The sequence below is a fragment of the Cygnus atratus genome, chromosome 1 (genome assembly GCF_013377495.2).
Source record: "Cygnus atratus isolate AKBS03 ecotype Queensland, Australia chromosome 1, CAtr_DNAZoo_HiC_assembly, whole genome shotgun sequence".
Classification (NCBI taxonomy): Eukaryota; Metazoa; Chordata; class Aves; order Anseriformes; family Anatidae; genus Cygnus; species Cygnus atratus.
The window spans coordinates 169,802,359-169,827,321 of NC_066362.1; the positions used below are offsets into that span (position 1 = coordinate 169,802,359).

The window sequence follows — 24,963 nt, forward strand, 5'->3', positions numbered from 1 at the left end:
TTTATTTCTAACCAAGGAAATAGAACACTAGTTTACTCCTAGTAAACTCCTAGTAACTGTAATAAAGCAGCAAGAATAAGAAAGCAGTAAGACTGTAATCCATAAGCACGGATTACAAAAATCCTCAAATTAGAATGAATGCACAGGAGGGAGAAAGGCTGGTAAAAAATCCAACCAACTAGCCAAAGTATAAATTTAAGTCCTGATTTATGTACATTGTTTGAATTTTAAGTTATTGTATTGCAAACTGCATTCGCAATCAAGATTATTCACAGCTCTGATGAGATTACAGTAAATCTGGAGAAGGAAATCTATAAGAACAGAAAATGCTGTATTTTTTCCAGGTACATAAAAACATTGAAGTGGGAGAAATATAGAATTACGCAAAACTGAAACTGAAATCAATAGATGAAAAGAGAAAAGTTCTAGAATTAAGTGATAAGACACGGGAAAAGTTCTCAGGAAAGTTTCTTATAGATGACTAAACTTCATTTCAACTCTGTCAATTACCTGAATTATTCGGTGGTTCGGTATGTAGAGACATTTATTTTAATATTATTGTAAAATTGTTGCAAAGAGTCACAGGTGGGTTATAAGTGGCATCATTACTGAATTCATTAATGTCATGCATAAATTCAGAACCAGATATTTTATACCTCCTCTTAAAATGTTCCCTGATTTCCAGCAGTGACCCTCAGAAGGCACACATATGTATGTTACAACAAACAGGTCTCCAGCCGGACTCTGTGCCGCCGATCACCACCCTCTGAGTTTGGCCAGTCAGCCAGTTCTCAACCCACTTTACTGTCCACCCGTCTATCCCATACTTTCTCAGCTTTGCTAGCAGGACGTCGTGGGAGAAAGTATCAAAAGTCTTACTAAAATCAAGGTAGATGACAACCACTGCTCTCCCCCCATCAACCCTGCTGGTGAGGCCATCATAGAAGGCAAAGAGGTTGGTCGAGCACGATTTTCCCAGGTACCCTGGGAAACTGCTTTTAAAGACATTGGGGTCCATCAGTGCTGGTCGGTTTTTAAGCACCACCTCTGAAGAGCAGAGGAACAAGGGCAGAAGGCTGGCTTGGCTGAGCAGGAATCTTCTTCAGGAACTTAGGCAGAAAAAGAAAGTGTTTGGCCGCTGGAAGCAAGGTCAGGCAACATGGGAAGACTACAGGTATGCTGCCCACCTTTGTGGAGAGAGAATCTGGGAGGTCAAAGCCCAATTACAATTGAAGCTGTCCAGCAGCGTGGGGGCTCTTTAAAGTATGTTTACAGGAAAAAGGAGGACCAGAGCAAACATTGGTTCGATACTTGATGAGAATGGTCACCTCACAAATGGGGACATAGACAAAGCAGAGATATTTAATGCATTTTTATCTCTGTCTTCCAACACCAGTGATGGGCTCTGGGAGCCCAGATGCCCTGAGTTGGAGGACCGTGACTGCAGGAATGATAAACTCCCAGTTTACCCTGAACTTGTGTGGGATTTGTTGCTCTACCTGGATGCATACAAGTCCATGGGGCCTGATGGGATTCATCGCAAAGTAATCAGGGAGCTGTCTGATTTCATCGCAGGACCTCTCACAGTTATTTTTCAATGGTCTTGGGAATCCAGAGAGGTCCCAGTTGACTGGAAGCTGGCAAATTTGGTCCCTTTTTTCAAGAAGGGCAAGAAAGAAGACCCTGGCAGCTACAGGCCTCTCAGTCTCACTTTAATGACTGGTAAAATTATGAAGAAGATTATTCTGGGAGTTACTGAAAAACACCTGAAGGACAACACAGTCATTGGTCAGAGGCAACATGGGCTGACTAGTGGAAGGTCATGTCTAACAAACTTAATTGCTTTCTATGACAAAATCACCCAGGTAGTTGACCAAAGGAAGCCAGTCAATGTAATCTTTCTGGGTTTCAGAAAAGCTTTTGATACTGTCTCTCACAGTATCCTTCTGGAGAAAATGACCAGAATGCAGTCAAATAAAATCATGATAAGATGGGTGACAGACTATGCCCAGAGTGTTCTTATAAATGGGGTTACATCAGGATGGCGACCTGTCAATAGTGGAGTTCCCCACAACTCCATTTTAGGACCAATCCTCTTCAATGTTTTCATAAATGATTTGGATGATGGACTTGAAGGTTTTTGAGCAAGTATTATTTTCTATTATTCTATGATTTTTTTAAATATAAATCTCAGTCACTATAGGAGAACAAAAGAGAGCATTTCTAAATAGATCACAGAATCACAGAATCGTCTAGGTTGGATGAGACCTCCAAGATCATCTAGTCCAACCTCTGTCCTAACACTAACAAGACCTCCACTAAACCATATCACTAAGGACTACATCTAAACGTCTTTTAAAGACCTCCAGCGATGGCAACTCAACCACTTCCCTGGGCAGTCCATTCCAATGCCTAAAAACCCTTTCAGTAAAGTTCTTCCTAATATCCAACCTAAACCTCCCCTGGCGCAACTTTAGCCCATTCCCCCTCGTCCTGCCACGAGGCACGTGGGAGAATAGACCAACCCCCACCTCGCTACAGCCTCCTTTAAGGTACCTATAGAGAGCGATGAGGTCGCCCCTGAGCCTCCTCTTCTCCAGGCTAAACAACCCCAGTTCCCTCAGCCGCTCCTCGTAAGACTTGTTCTCCAGACCCCTCACCAGCTTTGTTGCCCTTCTCTGGACTCTCTCGAGCACCTCCATGTCCTTCTTGTAGCGAGGGGCCCAAAACTGAACACAGTACTCGAGGTGCGGCCTCACCAGAGCCGAGTACAGGGGGACAATCACCTCCCTAGACCTGCTGGCCACACTGCTTCTTATACAAGCCAGGATGCTGTTGGCCTTCTTGGCCACCTGAGCACACTGCTGGCTCATATTCAGCTGCCTATCAACCAGTATTCCCAGGTCCTTCTCGGCCAGGCGGCTTTCCAACCTCTCATCTCCCAATAGGTGGTTGGATAGTGGTGGTTGGATTTCCACCCAATAGGTGGAAAGATAGGGTGCTTTCAGTACAGGTGAAGAAAACATGACACCTCCTCACAGGTCTCACTTGCTTGACGGGGTTACTAGTCTGTCGTCTCTAGCACAGTTATCTCAGTACTTCTTTTGAGAGATGTAAGGAAACTCAAATTTGGGCCTGTAAGCTACAGACAAATATTCCTAAAATCAAACAGGGAAAATAATTTTTATTTTGGCTTTAAGCATCCAATTGTAAATATAGTACTGGTGTTATTATTGACAAGACCACCTTTGTACCTATTTCCTTGCACTCTCCAAATTCTATCATCAGCTATTAGCTCTAGACAGCTTAATATGAGATTTTTTTTTTATTTGTTTATTTATTATTTGTAGCGACTTTAAATAGCTGCTTTCTCTTTATGGCTGCTGCTGCTGTTAAAATATTTATAACCTTTATTTATTTTAAATAAATAAGTCTTCTATGTTTCTCTAAATCAATGCAGTTAAAACCCTTTCTCCCAGGGAATTCTGGATGAATGCCAATTTAGACTTACGATAAAAAGACACTTTCCTGCTGGAGATATGCAAGCTTTGGCTGAAATATAAGGATCATTTTGACAGAGCTTCTAGATGAAATTGGGAGTAATTCAGCTAAAGTCAATTGGTATTGGTGTAAATGAGATCAAAATCAGCCTTTGCATGTATGAAACAAGCACATATTTTATTAGAAGAGTCACAGTATAATGCTAGAATTGTCTTGTAATTAATTTTTCACTAAATATTCAAACACTGACAAACATTTCCCTGACTGCTGTCTTAAAAAGAGGTCAAAGAAAATTATAAAAGGATGTGTCATATATCAGTGGACAATGGACACAGACTATTCTTTCATTACTGCAGCAATTGTTTACTTGAATCATGAGACAAATGGAACAGCTTGTGACAAAAGTGAAAAACATATCCTGTGTGAATTCTCTTATTCAGAAGGGAGGGATACTCCCTATTTCAAAAGCATCACTATTATTGTTGTGATTAATCATAGCATGCTTTACAGGAACACTGTCTTTCAATGGCACTTTGCTTCAGAGAGATGTCAAATGGCCGTCTTTGAAAATAAATTGGTTTTTGAGTTTTATTCTCTTTTCTTCATGGTTTCCTCATTCAACAGTCCATAAAGAGGTTTCCATTGTCATGGTATTTCACAGCCATGTAATCCACAACCCAATACGTTGCCTTGTAAGATATGGAAATTCTATTACCTTAATTTTATAGATGAGCAGTAAAGGCACAGAGGGACTAAATGACATATTTAAGGTCACTCACATTATTTTTGATTAATTAGATATTTTGAAAGAACTGTCTTTTGTTGCTTCAGTTGTAGAAGTAAAAGATCCCACGTATACAAGTGAGCTAGGTGTTTTGGGTAATTTAGTAGTTAGCATGGTGAAGTAGGCATTTTCAGGGTACAATTCATCTCAAAGTAAAACTTCGAGGATTTCAGATGAACGAAACTGTAAAAGAACTTGTTTGAAGAATCTGTATGATTAGCTGAAAGGTATTCGTCAATTACGAATGCCAGTGTTTATTTAGATCATCTTACTTCTAGTACCTTCTTTTACTGTTGAGATTTTCAGAAGTATGTGAATACTGGACAGAATTATTACTAAAAAAGCTTACCTTCTTGCTTAGGATTCTTATCCTTAGTGATACTTAATGTCCTCTAGTTCTTTTGATAAGGTAGCTTGGTCTTCATTGATGTTAACTCTCACTTTTGCGGGTCAGGAGCAGATTGTATCAGCCTTTCTCATGTATTCATATAAAGGTTGTTACTGAAAATATTATTCAGGTTTAGTTCTAATACTGAATTGTGAGAAACCTCTCTCCAGCCCTGTACTCCCCTTTCCAGCAATGTATATACACTTATTTAATCAACCTTCAGGTTTTATTAGCTTATATTTTGGTTAAACTAAAATAATTTCATATATGGCACTTCACATGCTTTACTGAAGTCCAGAGAGATAAGATTTATGCATTTTTCTTTGCTTACAAAACTAAAGTAATTTACCATGGTAATCTAACATTGTATATCATTTTTAAAAGTGATTTGTCAGTTCTTCTGTTTTTTCAGTTGTCATGGTATTTTATTTTCCTTTTTGATTCTCTTTAATTCATTCAAATAATTTCTTATAGATTTGGGGTTATATATGCTCACATATCTCTCCTTTGTCTGTACACTTATGACATCCCCATCAGGTAGCACTATCTCATACTTTGTACATTTATAAAATTGCTTGATGTTGAATTTGGATTTTTCCTCTGATTAAATTGTGCCATCTTGTTTGTATCATCACTAGTAAATGCCTTCACAATAAACAATAGGTATCAGAAATGAAGCATACCAAGTATGGACCAAGAACTTCAGGAGAAATGCAACACAGCGTGAAATTTAAGCAAGTATTTCTAGTAGGTTCTGTGACACTGCAGGCTATGCTGAGCTAAGCATTTGTGCAGACAAGAGCTTCTCGGTCTTATTTAATCAGACTTGTCAACAAGGAGATCTTACTACTTCTGTCTTCTGCTTGTGAAAACATAGATCCCTGAAGGTTTACTTAGTAAGCTAACATAGATCCAGAGAATACACTGTCGATGTATAAGCATTAAGACAAAGAGTGTTCATAATAAAACCTTCAAGAAAAAGAGCACTGTGGAAAGAATATGCAAGCCTGCAGTGAACAGATTACCAAAATGTTTGTGTGCCGTTCCCATGTTCTTTGACTACATAGGTATAGAAACTGATGGAGCATAAAATTCTTTTTAAAGTCAGACTACCGAGAAGTTGCAAAGTGATTACCTGAGACTGTGAGTGCTTAATAAAAAATTTCATAGTCAAGGTGTCTGCCATGCGTTTTCTGCTTTCAGTTCCATTTTTCTCCCCACAAACAGAGAATATTTTCCATTTTAATTAAAAATACTGCTAGCACTTTATGCTTGAATGGGGGACTAAATGAAACATACGGTACAATCCATCTTTTCAAACTTTTTGAAATGTTCATCATCTTTATATTTCACTAGAGCATTAAAACTAGTGGAATTTTCAGTTGTCTCTACTAAATGATTATTCTTCAGTCTAGTTGACCTGTCCCACTGTCCTACAGCTACAGCTTTGATCTTTTAATACTACAGAAATTCATACTTCTATGGTGAGAAAGATCAGTATACTGTGAAAGTGAGTTATATTCCTGATGCTTCTATGAAGTTCCATTCTATTTTCATGTCACAGTGAAGAAAAACTGAAAATTTGCTCTAGAAAAATTGTTCTGAAACACTTCAGCATGTGATTTCAGACTATCTGTAAGTTTTTCTAGAGTGGAGACACTGATCTCAGATGTAATTGGAGAGATCACAATTAACAGAGCTCAGGAAAAAAAATGCTTCAATGGGTTTAATTCTGTAAGGAAATATATATGTATATAGGGTATATATATAAATGGTGTGATATGGCAATTATTTTTAAATAGTTAATTAATTATATAAGGGAAAGTTTCCTAATGTGTGTGTGCAGGTTAAGATATCTAAGTGATGAAGTGCTATGGCAAAGTCAAGGGTAGGATATAACTCCAGATTCAAACACTATATTTAGTTGTCTACAATGAAGGTGTGTATCTAGGAGTTAGATGACTTGATTTGTCTTTATAGTTAATGGAGATGTAGTCAGAACAGTCAGTAGTGTAATATAAAGAGCTATTGAGATTCATTTCCGTACCTTTCAGTTGTGTTGTATTGTGTTGAACCACTCTATGATTCTATGACTGGAACTATAGGATTGACAGGATCTGTGTTAATTAAAATGAAAATTTAGAAAATCCATGTACCTATGTTTCCCATGTAGATATATACATTGTAGACATCGAAATTTTGAAGCTGAAGCTGAATCTTAGTCCTACAGCTTCCCTGTAACACTTCATCACTTTGGTCTTTAAGTTGTAAAAATAAAAAAGGAAAACCTTCATAATCAATTCAGATGCCTGACTTTAGAGCAGAACACTAAGGTAGGTGATTCCTAAATGGGTCTGCATTTAAATTATCTTAAGTTTTATATTTAAATTCGATACAAAAAAGAAGCCCTTCACTTTTTATAAGGGAAATCCGGTGACTAAATTCAGTGATATAAATGTGAAGGGCTTATCATGCAGGCAGCTATGAAGACAGTGAGAGTAAATAGTTTTGTGGAAAATAAACAAGAATGTTGATGAGACCTGAGTTGAAAATGTTCCAAAAAGAGAGAAAACAGAACTATATTTAGACTGCTTGGGAAAAGTAGAGTCATGAGCTGAAGAATTTGTTAAGAAGAATTGGTGTATTATACAGAGAAACTAAATGCTGAAGGAATGACCTGTAGTTCACTAGAGAATTGATCTGTTTCCTTCAGAGCCTGACTTCCTAAATCAAGTTTTCCAGTGAAATTCATTTGATGTTCTGCAGAGACGAAAGACAGAGTTTTGTACCCAACGAAGGCATTCATAAAATTCCATCCTATTTCAAAGGAGAAGTACATATCCACAGAACCTGTAGAGACACAGATGTCTGTCTCTGTTATCCCACTGAATAAATGGTTCTGGAATACTTCTCTTTGTCTACTAGTAAAGTATTCTCACATCTCAGGTAGGTATTGTGCTCTTAAGTGTTTGCTATTGCTTTTAAATGACATGCTACCTCTGAAGTTAGCATTTAATAAATTAACTCACTTGATGAAAGGGTAATAATCTTCTCAAATGTGACTGTCAATACCGTCATAACTACAATTTTATAACAGTTCTCCTAAAGCAACACTGTTGGCACAGAGCCATGGCTGAGGGTTGCAGGAAAAAATTTAACCAATTGCCAGTGATCCTTTTCATCATTCTTCAGTTCAAATCAGTCATTGAACCCAAGCACAGGACAAAGGTATTAACTGAACAATAATTCTTAGGTGTTTTGACAAGGCATTTTATAAATGTTAATTAACACCTGAACTGCAGTTCATGAAAGAGAGGTGAAACAGTGAAACATTAAGTGGACTAAACTGGGCAACTGCAATTTTTCATTCACTTTTCACGTATTAGTAAATTAGCTTCTTTATATATATATATATATATTTATTTATTTATTTTTAACACAAGAAGAAAAACATATAATTTAAAGTTCTTAAACTGAGTTGCTGCACAGTTTTTTGATTCTCCAACAAACTGCCAAAATATATTCTGTTGTATTACAAAATAGAAAATAAAAACAGTGAATTCAGAAATTTGAAATTAAGTCTCAAATTGGAACAAAACAAAAACAAAAATGAAAACAAACAAACAAAAAACAACTAGACAGAACTTCCAAATATTCATAACACTTATTTTGTCAGATTTGTCTAAATAGTCAGATTTTTATATGATTCAGCAAGGAAGATAAGTTTCTAAACACATGAAATGAATCCTAAGGTGATAAGCAAGTCTTAAATCATGTCTTTTGATATTATACGAAAACAATGGTTTAAGGAAAACACAACAATTTGTCTTGATATGCTCCTGCCCCAAACTTTTTTACACATAAACCAAGTTTCCTAAACTACCAATTGATTTTTTTTTTGATTACTTGAGAAATCAAGCAATGTACGAGCATAAAGGAGAAAATAAAGAAGCTGTTACATGTGTACATACATGGTCTGTTCTCATAGCACAGCTTCGTCCCTCAGCATCTCTAAATACATCTTAGTTCATTTCAAAATAAATATATATATATATATTTAATATTTGTTGTATTAAACAAGTGCAGGTACCTGGAGACACCAGCCAGGATATTCCTCTAAATGTGTTGGTAGGGATAAACCATATGTGCACTTTATGCACAGTTCAGACAATCTTTACAGTGTGTACTTAGATTTGGATGCAAATTGAAGTGGCCTATTTTTTTAGCATTATTTGCATGAATAAATATAATGCAATAAAAAAGAAGAAGAAGAAGAAGAAGAAGAAGAAGAAGAAGGAGAAGAAGAAGAAGAAGAAGAAGAAGAAGAAGAAGAAGAAGAAGAAGAAGAAGAAGAAGAAGAAGAAGAAAAGAAGCAAGTGTAAGAGTTTTGGAAAGCTTAGTTTGTTGAGATTTTTCATTAGATAGGAAGAAGATGAAAGAAACTTTTCAATCTCCATTAAATGTGGATTCGCTATTCACGTGAAGTATAATTTGATTTCCTCTTTAGTGTCATGAAGATTTTTTTCTTCAGTGTAGCTCTTGCTAAGAATTATAACAGGACTGTGTGACTAACCACATTTGGTTGGAAAACAGTGTATGCTGATATAGCTTCCACATTAATATTCAGCATATTATATGTAAGATATACAGATTCATTTTGAAGCGTATTATTATGTTTTGACTCAGGACTATTTGTTTAATGGCAGCTTTATTGTAGATTATATAAACTCATTAAGAGACATGGATATCTCTTGAAAACAAAACAAAACAAAACAAACAAACAAACAACAACAACAAAAAAGCACATTGCAAGTGAACACAGTTTTTAAAGAAATTGAAGAAACTGTAGCATGGGCAGGAGTCAGATGTAAGGAAATAAAGCCCTTTCTAGTATTCATGCAATATACCTGCAATTCTAACAATTCTACTGGCACTGAACTGAATTTTACACATTGAACTAAACGAGATATGGTTATACAAGCAGAATTAGGAAATGGTTCTTTCATCTCTGGATTAGTTTAATGGCATCTCTGACATCTGTGTCCTGTGAAATTTATCAAGCATACATCTTGTGCAGAACGGAAAACAAAAATAACAATATAATCAAGCTTGCTATGCACCTAATTTAGGCACTTTCTACTGATACTTCAGTTATTCAAATTCATGTAGCTTAAGTTCGCAGTTTTAGGTCCTAATTCTACAAAGAGAAGTATACTTCAAAAGATCCTTTCAAGTCAGTTAAGCTACTTATTTACAGAATAGAATTTACACATAAGGCATCTGACACAGATTTGCAACAAATTGTGTTTAACCTGTTTGATTTTAGTCTGAATTGTGCTGAAGAAAACCAGGAAAAAAGTCAAGTGGCAAAAAATCTACATTAGTAATAACGCCTCATTAAAAAAAAAAAAAAAAAGATGGATTTTAACTTAGATTTATTTACATATTTCATATTTGTGTGCAAAAAAAATAAAATAAAAATAGTCTGAACTATATTTCTTAATTAACAGAGGTGGTATTTTTGTCATTGTTGTTTTTGTGTTTTAAACACTGTAGTGTATGTATGTATTTTCATTTTGCTGCTAGATGAATTGCTCTTTGGAGTACAAGATCTGTAACTTTTTGATGCTGTCTTTCCTGCACCCATTTTTTTTTTTTTTAATTCATACAATCATGAGAAAAATATTTACTTTGGCACTTGCTGCTATACACAGGTTAATCTACTGCTAAAAAAAAAAAAACAAAACAAAACACAACCTAGAAAATAGGGTTGAATGTTTATAAATACAGCTAAGTGATAGAATTTGAGCTGAAACTACACTGATCATTCCCAATAACATCTTTATGTTAAAAATTTTCTAAAGTTCCAAAAACTAATAACTTGGCACTTTTTGTAAAATTACAAAATGGTTTGGATTGATAGGGACCTTAAAGATCAGCTAATTCCAACCCCCCTACCATGGGCAGGGAAACCCCCCAGCTAATTGGGTTGCTCAAAGCCCATCCAATCTGGCCTTGAACACCTCCAGGGATTGGTCATCCACAACTTCTTTGGGCAACGTGTTCCAGTGAAGGAACCCTCACCACCTTCATAGAAAATATATTTTTTTCTAACATCTAATCTAAATCTACCCTTTTTTACACCTTGTCCTTTCTTTACTTCTTGTCCTGTCACTAGGCTCCTTGACAAAGAGTCTCTCCTCATCTTTCCTGTAGTCCTCCTTTAGGTAGAGGAAGGGCACTATAAAGTCTCCTTGGAGCCTTCTCTTCTCCAGGCTGAATAACCCCAACTTCCTCAATCTGTCTTCATAAGAGAGATGCTCCTGCCCTTTGATCACCTTTGTGGTCCTTCTCTGGACTAGTTCTAATAGGTTCATGCCCTTCTCATGCTGGGGGCCCCAGACTGAATGCAGTACTCCCCATGGGGTTTCACAAGAGCAGAGCAGAGAGGGAGAATCACTGCACTTGACCTGCTGGCTATGCTTCTTTTGATGCAGCCCAGGTTATGTCTGGCTTTCTGGGCTGCAAGCACACATTGCCACCTCATGCTGAACTTCTCATCAACCAGCACCCCCAGGTCCTTCTCCTCAGGGCTGCTCTCAATCTATTCTCTGCCAGGCCTGTATTTGTGCTTGTGATTGCTCTGTCCCAGGTGCAGCACCTTGAACTTGGTCTTGGTGAACTCCATGAGGTTTGTCCATCTCTCAAACCTGTCCAGGTCCCTCTGGATGACATCCCTTCCCTCCAGAGTGTTGAACACACCACACAGCTTGATGTCATCAGCAAACTTGTTGAGGGTTTACTCAATCCCACTGTCCATATCACTGACAAAGATGTCAAACAGCACTGGTCCCAATAATGACCCCTGAGGAACACCATTTGTCACTGATCTCCACTTGGACATTGAGCCATTGACCACAACTCTTTTGAGTGTGACCATCCAGTCAGTTCCTTTCCCACTGAGTGGTCCATCCCTCAAATCCATGTCTCTCCAATTTAGAGACAAGGGTATCATGGGGACAGTGTTAAATGCTTTGAACAGGTTCAGACAGATGATGTCAATTGTTCTTCCCCTATCCACCGATGCTCTAACCCTGTTGTAGAAGGCCACTGTCAGGCACAATCTGCCCTTAGTGAAGCCATGTTGGCTGTCACCAATCACCTCCTTATTTTCCATGTGCTTTAGCATAGTTTCCAGGAGGGTCTGCTCCATGATCTTGCCAGACGCAGAGGTGAGACTGACTGGCCTGTAGTTCTATAGGTCTTCCCTTTTCCCCATTTTTAAAAATGGGGGTTATGTTATGATCATCTTTGTCCCAAGATTAAAAACCCAGTCTTGTTACTTTTGGAGAGAAACAAACTGAAAGCCCCAGCCAGGAGTACCTCATAAAACGGTGGTTTGCTTGATATAAGGATGCAGAAATGTAGTGAAAACTTGGACAATTTTCCTGGAAGTATGGAAACTTTGTATGACAATGGCAAAATAACCTTTTCCATTAAAGCTAGATCTAATGAAACTATCAATATCTGTGATTAGTAAGATAATTCTTGATGGCTTCTATCCTGGTCTCCTGTTTATATGCCTCTGTGGTATCTGTGGTGGATACTATTACAGTTAACTTCTGTTTTGGAGACTCTGTAGTTCTCTGGTCTTTTTGTCAAGTTATGTTAGACACTTGGCCTATTGCTATTTCTAGAACTTGCTTGAAAGAAAAAAGTTTTATGTCACTTTAAAACATGCTGTGTCCTTTTTAAGAGAAAGTTAAATTTTATTAGAATACAACACCTCATATCAAAAAACTTTATTGCAATAAGAAAAATAAACTTTTGTTCTTAAGTTGTCCTGTATGTATTAAACTAGTGGCCAGATATTATTACTAGTAATATTTCAAGATTACAGGGAAACTGAAGATAAGTGGGGATTACAAGAGAGCTGGAGATATTTGGGACAACTACTGAATGACTTATCAACTAAGATGTATATAAACCAACAAAACTACTGAAACCTAACACTTGGCTTGGATTTCATTGACTCTTTATATACACTTTGAATATCCTAAGATATTACAGCAAATAAAACTATATGTGTCTCTGGATGAATATAAAGTTTTTCCTAGTTTAAAGCCCACATGGGTTTATGGTGCAGTAAATAGCTGACAAAGATACCATTTTAAATCTCAACCACAGAATTTAAGCATCTTCACTTTTTCACAGTTTTATATTCTCAAAGCTTTTAACTGTATGACCTGTCCTACTATAAGGACTTCAGGAAACCTCAAATATCAGTCTTCTCTCATAAATAGCAACATTTCAGAGTTCTCCACGTATTTCAAAGTGTGGAGAACTCAAATCATTTTGAAGTATTTATTTTCTGAAAGATAATTTCACTATAGCTGGCACCTCCAACAAGTCTTGTCTCCAACAAGTCCAACAGGCTTTATAGAATCCTTTTTCCTGAGTACAATCATTACTGCATTGGGGTATTTTGTGTACCTGTCTGATGGTTTATTCATTGGCTGCTGTAATCATGTTTATAATAGAAAATCTTTATTTAATTGGATTTAGAAAAGGACAGATTCCAAGTTATTCTAAAATTCTCTAGAATGGCAACAAAATCCTAGACTTATAACACCCATTTTAAACACATAGAGCTAGATGGGTAGTTGCTATTCATGGATTCACTTTTTATTAATGAATTTTCTTTTTATCAATGGACAGAAATTCACACCTTCAGAAAGTGAGTCAGGTCTTCAGAATACCGAATCAATCTGTGCAAATGTTTCTCTCTATCTTGATAATAGGAAGCTAGGATGACTGCATAACTGACTTGGTACCAATTAAGTTTCTCATTTTGCAAGGGATTCCTTCATTTGCAGGGGCATTGGACTAGATGATCTTTAAAGAACCCTTTCAACCCAAACCATCCTGTGATTTTATGAATATACAGCATAGTATTTATTAATTTCTGCTATTAAAATGAAGATTAAAAAAAAAGTTGAATAAAATACATATACATATATATATAACACATGTATAATAGAATGCAGAAAATATATGTAATGTACATACAAATTAAATACATAAATATATACATATCTGAACATGTAGCACTTTCATCATCTATATATATATATGATGATAATGACTTGTGTTTTTATTCAGTTATGGATTAGTAAAGCCAATATCCTTACTAGGATAAAATCACCAGGTACCACTCCTGGCCTCAAGGCATGATATGTATTTATTACACATCAGAAGATCAGACTTTTACTGGGGGATAGAGAGGAACCAAGAAAAGCAACCCTTTAATTTAGACTTCTTTTTAAAATCATAAAATTCAAATTAAAAGCAAGTTGACTGGTTTCACATTTTCTGTACATAAACTAATAGTAAGGTATATTGTAGCTGTATTAAAAGTTTAAAAACTGCATAGTAGAGAAATAAATATTACACAGCTATCTTGGTGGCAGTAGTTTTTCAGCATTCTGCCAGACGTTCTCATATTGGATACTACCTCTATTAATATTGAATCCTACTTTTTTTCATATGCAATGTGGAGAAATTACTTGCCAAAATTTGATTTTATGATAAACAGTTGACAGAATCTCTCAAATTGAGACTTATGTTTTTTTTTTGACTGACAGCATATTTGGGGCCTATTCATAAATCAGAAAATGTGACCATGTGAAAAGTGTTGCTGTCTCAGCAGGTTACCTGTAAATCAAATCAACAAAATATTTTGATCAAGTGCCACAAATACTGAGGTGTGAGAGACAAAAGACAGTAAATCATAGAATCATTCAGGTTAGAAAAGACCTCTAAGATCATCTATCCCAACCTTTAACCTAGGACTGACAAGTCCACCGCTAAACTGTGCTACGAAGTTCTACATCTACACGTTTCTTGAAGACCTCCAGGGATGATGACTCAAACATTTCCCTAGGCAGCCTATTCCAATGCCACACAATCCTTTCAGTAAAGAAATTTCTCCCAGTATTCAACCTAAACCTCCCCTAGTGCAGCTTGAGGCTATTTCCTCTTATCGTTAGGTGCTTGGAAGAAGAGAAAGATCCCCACCTCAGTACAACCTCCTCTCAGGTAATTGTAAAGTACAATAAGGTCTCCCCTGAGCCTTCTTTTCTTGAAGATAAACAACCCCAGCTCCCTCAGCTGCTTCGCATAAGACTTGTTCTCTAGACTGTTCACCAGCTTTCTTGCCCCTCTTTGGACATGGTTGCCTTATCTTTTGACACAAAATGATTGTGACCATTTTATTATCACCATCCATCACCATTCTTTGGGAATATATATATATACACACTTTAAGCAGCAAAACAAACAGCTACATAAGGAAAAAAAATGCTAAAAATATTAATCCAAATATTTGAATGCTGACTGTACTTCAATCCCATTAAGTAATCTAATCAAATTTAGAAGCTTCATTTGAATCCTCCTAGGAATTTTTATTTGTTAGATGATCCTGTTAAGATTCAATGTATATCTGGGAAAAAATGCTAATTTTGAGGAAATAAGATTAGATGAGATAACATTCTTCATGGCAGTAGCTTCATTTAATCTTTTTTTTATTATTATTATTTTTGTTAATAAAACATTGTGGTTTTGTTGTTGTTGTTGTTTGTTTTCAAAAATCCCATTTACATTTCTTTTTTCCTTCTCATCAGAGAATCGTAGAATGTCTTGTGTTGTAAGGGACCTTAAAGATCATCTAGTTCCAACCCTAGGTCAGGTTGCCCAGGGCCTCATCCAACCTGGTCTTCAACACTTCCAGGGATGGGGCATCCACAACTTCTCTTGGCAACCTGTTCCAGTGCCTCACTACCCTGATAGTGAAGAATTTCATCCTAATGTTTAGTCTAAATCTATCCTCTTGTAGTTTAAAACCATCCAACCTCGTCCTATCATTATCTACCCAAGTTAAGAGTCCTTCTCCACCCTTTTTTATAAGACCACTTTAAGTATTGAAAGGCCTCAATGAGGTCTCCCCAGAGCCTCCTCTTCTCCGGTCTGAACATCTCCAGCTCCTTTCAGCTGTTCTGTATAGAAGTGGTGCTCCAGTCCTTTGATCATCTTTGTGGTCCTCCTCTGGACTCACTCTAACTTGTCCACATCTTTCTTGTGCTGGGGTCCCCAAGCTTGGATGCAGTACTCCAGGTGGGACCTCACAAGGGCAGAGAAGAGGGGGACAATTGCCTCCCTCGACCTGCTGGTCACACCTCTTTTGATGCAGCCCAGGGTGCAGTTGGTCTTCTGGATTGCAAGTACGCACTGCTGGGTCAAGTCGAGCCTTTCATCCATCAGAACCCCCAAGTCCTTCTCTGCAGGGCTGCTCTCAATAAGTTGTTCTCCCAGTCTGTACTCCTGTCTGGGGTTGCCCTGACTCAGGTGCAGTACCTTGCACTTGGACTTGTTGAACCTCATGCGATTCACATGGGCCCACTTCTCCAGGCTGTCCAGGTCCCTTTGAATGTCATCTCTTCCTTCTTTGGTATCAACTGTACCACTCAGCCTGGTGTCATCAGTAAACTTACCGAGGGTGTACTCAATCCCATCGTCTATGTCATTGATGAGAACATTGAAAAGCACTGGTCTCACTCATTACCGGCCTCCACCTGGATATAGAACCATTGACCACTACTCTCTGGGTGTGACCACTGAGAAAATTCCTTATCGACCGGATGGTCCACCCTTCAAATTCATATCTTTCCAACTTAGAGATTAGGTTGTTATGTGTGACTGTGTCAAAAGCCTTACCGAAGTCCAAGTAGATGACATTGGTATCCTCATTCTAGAATATTACTATCTGTACCCCTAATATTAGTGTGGAACACAAATTTTATTGGTTTGTGGTTTGTTTATTTGTTTGTTTGTTTTTAATGACAGTATGCATTAAACCAGAATAATAAAGCAGATTTCTTTTATATTCTGTATTTCTAAAGTGTGATAAAATTGGCTACATTCTTCAGTGAAAGTTTATACAGAATACAATTTTACTTTTATATTTGATGATACAGAGAACTTTAATAACAGAAAGTACCAGGAGATTATCAATTGAAGGCATTTTTCCTTTTTTAATACAAGCTTTTAATACAAGCTTTCACCCTAAGCACCAGGTCCCTAAGCACCAGGTCCAACCTTTCCTTAAACACCCCCAGAGATGGTTACTCCACCACTTTCCTGGGCAAACCATTCCCAAGCTCTACAATCAGATAAGGTGTATTCCATTGAGTTGGGAAATGGGCTGCATGCTATCTTATATGGGCAAATGAGCCCTAGAGTTTGGTTAAATCTCTGTGACTTTTCAAGCTACCAAACTGAGTTACCACTTGACCATAAAGAAGTATGTTCTTACTCAGAGATATCTCAAAGCATTAAGTCCCTCATAAATTCAGTATTAAAGAATTTCTGGTATAAGACAACTAGAACTAAAACAGTAAGGTAATAACATGCAACTGAACTAATTTCAAGGGTGTGTTTAGATGGCAGAGGTAGAAAGACTTGCTCAAAAACTGAACTTACTATTTTTAGACAAGTTGGTTTAGAATACTTAGTTGTATTATAAACAAGTCTAAACTACTAAACACTGCTGAAATTCTTTATATGCTTTCTCTAAGTGTACTTGCTTAGATGTAGCAGTGCACAAAGAGCCTTCTGGCACCTGCTCTGCATCTGGTTGAACAGTGGATAAAGCAGCATTTTTGTTCACGTCTGCCGAAACAGGCCACAGAATTCCTTCTAAGGAACATCTAAGTAGGCAGGTCTAGGAAACCAAAAGCGGTAGTCTCCAAAATACTGTATAACAAGCTAAATTTTTGAAGATCTCAAGTGTTGGAAGTTGTTTTGCCTTTGAAAATGCAAGGAACTGAAAATGAGTCCAGCCTGCCTGTGCTTCAAAGTGTGGACTCTATGGTACATAAGTACTTCATGAACATGCACAAATGGAAATGCGTAGATGTGTATATACAAGTATGTATTCAGAAAAAAATAAAAATAAAAAATTAATTGGAGATGGGCACAGAAAGTTAGGCAAGATAAAAATAGCATGTTGATAACAAAGCCATTACTGAGGGAGATGTAACTTGTAAACAGTAATAGAATTAATTTTCTAGGAAGGAAAACAAACAAAAATAATAAGCTAAGAGATGATTCCTTTTATTGTAGCTTTTGCAGTGGAGCAACTATAGGTCAATGGAAATCAAGACAGGAAATACATAATAGTTTCTAATAGCAATCATGGTGTTAAAAAACACTTCTTCAACAGTAGATTACTAATTTCAGCATTCCCTTTGTATCATAGTATCTCTGCAGAAGGGAATACAGAAAGGCTTCTTATTTTTCAGAAGAGCTCTTATTAGCAAGATTAAGGTTGGTTTTGTACATCTGTGGGAGAGAGGGATCTGAATCTATCAGAAAGAAAAGGGAACTGGAGCTGTGCCTCACACATTTCCAGAAACGTTCTAAATACAAGTGATTTCTGGAAGAAAAAAAATAAAATAAAATAAAAAGCAGAAATTTTTTTTGTAATCTGCCTATGGGTATAAACTAGAGAAAGAAAAACTAGCTTGCATTGCTCTATTGTTCAAAACCACAACCTGTTGTTATATGTTTTTTGTACTTTTAAAATGCCAACCACGTTGAGATATTCAGAGTATAAAGGTAAGGGAATACTTACTTTCTTAACCCTAATTAGATTTAGGCATGAAACATTTCAGTCATCAGAGGACTGAGGCAATTCTGTGCAGAAGCAGAATTTCAAGTACTTGAATAATCTTGCAATACAAAATTAATCTGATAGAGTCAAAGAAGTCATCGTGTACAATTTTTGGAATTATAGTTTGAATCGTAGACATCTGCATTTCAGTGGAACCCATTTGGATCACTTAAGTACTTCACATAATTGTATAGAAAATATTATTTTATTTTTCCTGTCTGTTAAGAAAATAGTTTTTTTTTTTTTTTAAACATTTAACCAGACTAGAAATAAAGAACAGGCTCTCGTTTATTTCACTAATGTTTAAGAGAAAAAAAAAAGTGAAAATAATCTTTTTATTATAAACTGGTTTCCAGTTTTTATATGTATTATATATAGCAGCTGTAAAATCTCCATGAAATGCAGAAATGTCATTTCAATTCCAATATATGTGGAAAAGGCTGTAAAAGACATGCAGTTTCAGAAAAAGTCATTTAGTAAAGTAGCCCATGAAAGCTTAAAAAAAAAAAAAAAGCTTTCTTTATTTGAGGTTAAATAGAGCTGAAAATGTTGTTGCTACCATTGTTGTTTTCTTTATTTTTTAAGAAGTAATACAAAAAGTTAAATAAATATGATTGTCTGAAACACAGCTATGGCTGTTTTCAAATGTACTTAGTGATAGTGCCTCCAGGCAGAGAACACTTTTTTTTTTTTTTTTTTTTTTAAATCTCAAAATGTCTCAATGAATTTAACTTATCTTGTGGTCTTGACTCCTTCAGCATTGATAACAATTTTCTAGCTTCTGGCTTTAAGGAAGAGAGTTTTAAAGAAGAAGGTTGAAAAGCAGCTGGTCAACACACCAGAAGCTAGTTGCTAATTGCAGCAGTAAATTAATCAATGAAATAGCAGTTTAGCTTCAGAGTATAATAAACAGAGATAAAAGACCACACAGAAATTCCACCATTAGGATATGACTAGCTCCTTAGTGGCATACGTTCTTTTCCTTCTTACACCTGTCTGCTTTTAAGGAAGCAAGTCATGCATCTGCTTGACAGCTATTAACAGAATAAAATAACAACAAAAAAGCATTTGGGGGTAAGACCTGATATAAACATTTACAAAGACAATTTAAGGGAGTGTTTGTTATGCACTTTTGTGTTTGTTTTCAAAACATTTAACTCCAGAGACAGATGGCTTGTACAGTTTTATCAGCACTTGCGTCATTATATATTCAAGCAGCCAAGACTGATAACCAGCTTCATGTAATACAGATTGTTCAAAGAACAAATACTTTGAAAAAAGCATATCAATAAGTACTTCAGTGTGGAAAGACTTGATATAGAAAATTCAGCGACATTTTTATGGAGAGAAAGAAAACAAATTAATTCAATTATAAAATTAAAGCAGCAAGAACAGGTTTTTAAGTGGTGTCATTGTATCTGATAATGAAACAACTTTAGAAAATTGGGTGAAAGCTATTGTTCAGCTGTGCTGGTGGAGAAAGATAGTTACTATTAAGTCAACATTGTGCTTTCTCAATACAAAGCAGCTGACTCTTCAGTGCAAGCTACCCATGGAAGATCTCTCTCCTATCACACTGCTCATAATCGTTTCACTTCATGCTATTGAATAGCAACCTGAATAATGAGTCTGAGAAAAGAATATATTTATACTTGAGAATATAATTACACAAAACAGAAGCTAAAGGAAACCCAAATGTCTTTTTTTTTTATTTTATTCCTTTTTTTTTATTTTATTCCTTAAAACTTTATTCTTTTTTTTTTTTTTTTTTTTTTTTGGTTGGTTGGTTGGTGAGGTCCTTTTTTTTCTTTAAAAAAAAATTATTCTTTCCAAAATCTGTTTATTTTCTTCTTCTGGAATCTCACAGTAGGATACATGTAGAGTTCCTTAAATTCTCCTAATCCACATTATTATCAATAACATATACAAAAACATCGTGCTTGTATCTAAGAGACTTAACTGGAAATCAGGTATGACAGTCATCACACACATAATGAATGAAGCTGCCTTACTCCTGAACCAGACAGGATGATCGTTACTTGTAGCAGCTCAACAGTAAAATATATTGCTTAAAAAAATCTTTGTTTATAAAAAAAACAGAAACAAACAAACGAAAAAAAAGACAACTTTGTGGAATTCTTTTTCTCTTGTGATGGCTTAAAACAAAAATAATTAAAGTAATTTAGCTTTAATTATGTATCATATGAGCCCTTCCAAGGCCTTCTGGAAACTTAAACTTCACAATATTTTAATAAAGCAAGTAAATCTTCCCTGTATTTTACAGATTAGATAGCATGAGTCAGAGTATTTGAAAATATTCACACTCACTTGAGTAGGAGTGTGAACCTGTTCCCAAATCTGAATATGTATTTCATTCACAGATTTCTATGTACAAGCATAAGTAGAGGTGTGTGCAAACTTGCACCATACCTCACAGCTATCTGAATGATTATACAGCTAAAGCAAGTGTGCAAGTGTTACCCTAGGGTTCCTAGTCCTCTTCTAAGAGCAGAGGGTCTCACTCTGCTTACAGCTGTCTTTTGGTGTGACCTACACCCATACAAAAACTATAATTCATCCCCTAGAGAGGCTATGATGGTCTTGGCTTTAGTTGAAATCTCTGCATAAGGAGTTTTGAATGGTGGAAGATGTGTGCACCAGTCCAAGTGGGACAGCAGTTCTTTGTTAAACCAAGCCAAACCAAACCAATGGAAACAAACAAACAAACAAAAACAAAAACGATGACCACAGAAAAAGGAACCGTTCCTCCTGGTTAGGTGATCATCTCAGCATTGTCATCCCATTCCTATTCTCTGTTGTTCACAATAATAGATGTCTTAATATTTCAGAGCTCTCCAGAAAATTTATCAGCTTAAATATGACTAAGGCAAAGGATATTTAAGTCAATTCTTAGCTTAACAGCATCAATAGTCTAGGACTGTTACAGAAGAAAGCAAAATACATGAAGTAAATCTTCCAAAAAAAAGTGTTTAACATGTCGCTTAGAGGCCGCATACGTTTTGTCCTAAGTAAAACCAACTTATTAATCATTTACATTTTAAATGGAAATAAGTGCCTTATCTCTTGAAATGTATTTAACTAACCAGAAAAATAAACTTATCCCCTTCAGAACTGTAGAAGTGAAGGCTCTACTGTTTACTTCTTACTCCACAGCAAATTGGAAGCACAGAGGACATATACTGTATTTTTTGAAATGTGTTATTTTGTGGTGAGCATTTTTCTTTGTGTATTGAAAGTTTAAATGCCAGTCAAACCTTTCCTCCTTGGTCAGTAAGACAGCAGTATATTGTGAGAGTGGGCAGGTTGGAAATAATTCTGTCACTTCTTACTTTCTTCCTCTGAAAAGAGAAAAAAAAAAAAAATTAAATATCTGTTGTCAGCAGGAAAAAGAATATTTTAATCTATAAATTAACATATAGATTAAGTATTTCCTTTACTTTTTTTTTTTTGTACTTAATACCTGTCTCAGATTGATTATAACATCATATTAGAGGATTCAAAGAAAGCTTTTATAGAAAAAAAATAGTGTCATTCTCCCAGGGAATTATCACAGTTCTCGTTTTAGTATCAAGGTTCTTGGTTCTCCTTGAAATCTCTGCTAACCTTTTGCTTTTCAGTTGCTATTTTATGTATTTTACTTTATTTTATTTTATTTTATTTTTTATTTTATTTTATTTTATTTCTTATTTTATCTTATATTTTTTCCTGGTGTCCCTCCTCCCCTCCCCTCCCTTCCCCTCCCCTCTCCTCTCCTCTTTCCTGGTGGTTCTAGCTTAATTATTTCATCTTGTATTGACCTAAATGAAAACTGGAATTAATTCTGTACATTTTTTTATGTTTTAATCAAAACCAGTAGGACAGTGTATTATACAGAGAATGAAGAAGCAACTTTTTTATGGTTGATTGCATTTTGTCACATCAACACTGTATTCTTCAGATATTCAAAAAGAGGAGCTATTCAGAGATAACACAAGAAGTTATATTTGAACATGCAGAAATAGATTTTATTACATTTTCAATGTGTGTGTAAAAGCAGTGTGTTGATAATCTATGGAACTGACTACCATACGTAGTTATGTCACAATTTAAAAAACAAACAAAAACTCTGAAAGAATAGTAATTTCCTTTAAATTAATTGGGATAATTTGAGTAATCAGAAAAAGGCATATTAGTAAGAGTAATTTAATGTACATGCATGGAGTACAAGAGAATGAAATATTCTTTAGCATTGTAACACAGAAATCTTTGTTAAAGTGTCCTCACTTATCATTTTGCATCTCAACTATATTATTGTAAAGACACTTTTTTGCTGATACACCACTGACATTTTTCTTGATTAGTACGACTTTTAAAGATGCTTTATAACTTCACTATTCATTCCTACCTGCTAAAACTCTTTCTCAAAAATTAATCTGTAATTTCCTTCCTGTCACTGGGATGTTTAATCAAGGAAAAATGTCTCCTTAACTCTTCAAATATCTACAACATTAGCCAGTTAATTTACTCTAAAGTCAAGAAGAGGTCTCAAAATTCTTGCTCAAAATTACAGTACAGTTAGCAAATCATGACAAAGCATATCTATCTCAGATATTGAGAAATATCTCAGAAAGACACACAAAGTGGTTTCTCTACCTTTTTACTGGCTTGTCCTTCCTTATAAATCCATTTTGGTCAGATGAGCAAGTTCAGTCATTTTGGAATGCAGTAAGACTTAGAAGAATTTAGTGCTGCTGAAGACATGGGTGACCTGCTAGATTGCAAGATGTTTGCAGCTGGCTAACTGTGTCCTCAGTAATTGTGAAAAATGATGTGGATATTTAATATTCATAGTATATTAGCAGTCTTCATTTCTGCCTCCTGTGGTCTCTTATTCCTGATTTACAATTATGAGAAAAGTTCTTTATCATGAACAAGATTTACATAAGTTTCATTTTTTTCTTATCCCTTTAATTTTATTTTTGCTGAGATGTATGTTAATAGCCAGAAGAATCACAGTTTTAACTCTGTTTTCTATTGCAATCTTTGTAGTGTTTCATGGTGTATCAAATCCAGCACAGTTTAATTTGTCTCCCTCTTTTGGGGAGGTTACATCAGAGCTTTATGGGTAGGTATCTAGAATTATGCACACTGATCTGAATTAGTAAAATAGTAGAAACTACAATTTTTCAGAGAATTCCTTTGGGCAAGCCCATTTTTGGATAGCGAAAGTGTTTCTCAGACTGAAGTAGGCTGTTAGTTTGCCAAGGCATTACAAGCATAAGGTGAGCTGAAAGCAGAGCAGAATATTATAGAAGACTATAGAACTTTATTAGGAGCATACATTCCTACTCAGAATCTGCAAGGCTATACTTACTTCCACTGACATATTCACCCACCTAGATCTATGTTTTCAGTAAGTATGAATGAATAGAGGAGTTATATTTATTCAAAGTAGGACCTGAGACTGATAACTTAGGGCTAATTGAACTGAATTTCCACTTTTGAAAACTATGTATGCATACATGCAGAGACTGTATTTACAGAGAGCACATGCCCTACAAAGCAGCCACCCCTATACACTGAAAATTTGTCTAGGATTTACCATGAACATTAACAGATTTTTCTGAAAGAGAACAGTATTTTGTTTCAAACTCGTTAATTTTCTTATGAGGTTTATGTATACATGTAATATAAAATATCACAATCTAATATTACGTCTTTTTGTACCTCTCTCTTCTCTCCTCTCTTACTCTCTTCTCCTCGCCCCCCCCCCCCCCTTTTTTTTTTTTCTTTTTTTTCTTCTACAGATGGGCCTCTAGGGCCACGAGGATTAGCTGAAGCTACAGAGATGTGCACGCAAGAATGCCTGGTTTTGGGTCATTCAGATAACTGTTGGATGCCTCCCAGCTTGGGATCATACCAACAGCCAAAGTCTCCTCTCTCTACCTTTGCACCTCAGAAAGAATGGGTTAAGAAGGACAAACTAGTTAATGGACACACATTGACCAGGACCTGGAAAGAAGATAGCAACAGAAACCAGTTCAGTGACCGAAAGCAGTATGGTTCCAGTGAGGGCCACTTCACCACTGGTAATCACATGACTGACATTCCTCTGGCAAATCTGAAGTCTTATAAACAGGCCTCGGGAGCTGTTGAGGGTCCAAAGGAGCACCAGCTATAAGAAAGGATTACTTTGGACCAATGACTTTAGCCTACTTAGATTTGCTAATACTGTGTGTGTCAGAGCTTTATGTACTAGGTAGACCTCTAGAACTATGCTTCACCTAGTAGAGATATGCATATTTTATGTTAGCACCGCAGAAGGTATGATGTCCTGAAGCAGGAAAGAGTGTTTCTACTAGTTGAGTGATTTTGTTAAATAGACCTGATTAAACTCTGCAGTGATCTCTCCAGTTTGCAAATATACTTTTTGTTTGTTTGTTTGTTTTGACCCTGGACTGCTGCTATGAACAACGGAAGATACATTTGGAGAGTGAGAGTGCAAGAAAGTTCAGTGGATTGCAATGATTAAAAAGAATAACCAGTTAGAAAATTGCGCTT

General features: G+C 36.0%; 1 protein-coding gene across 1 annotated transcript in view; it reads left to right on the forward strand.

Annotated features, from left to right (window-relative positions):
* Positions 1–24,583, forward strand: part of PCDH9 (protocadherin 9) — a 738,999-nt gene extending 714,416 nt beyond the window's left edge. Inside the window, exon 4 of the mRNA XM_050708119.1 lies at positions 24,210–24,583. Coding sequence (XP_050564076.1) covers positions 24,210–24,583 — 374 coding nt within the window. The remainder of the gene's footprint in view (positions 1–24,209) is intronic.
* Positions 24,584–24,963: the final 380 nt, after the last annotated feature.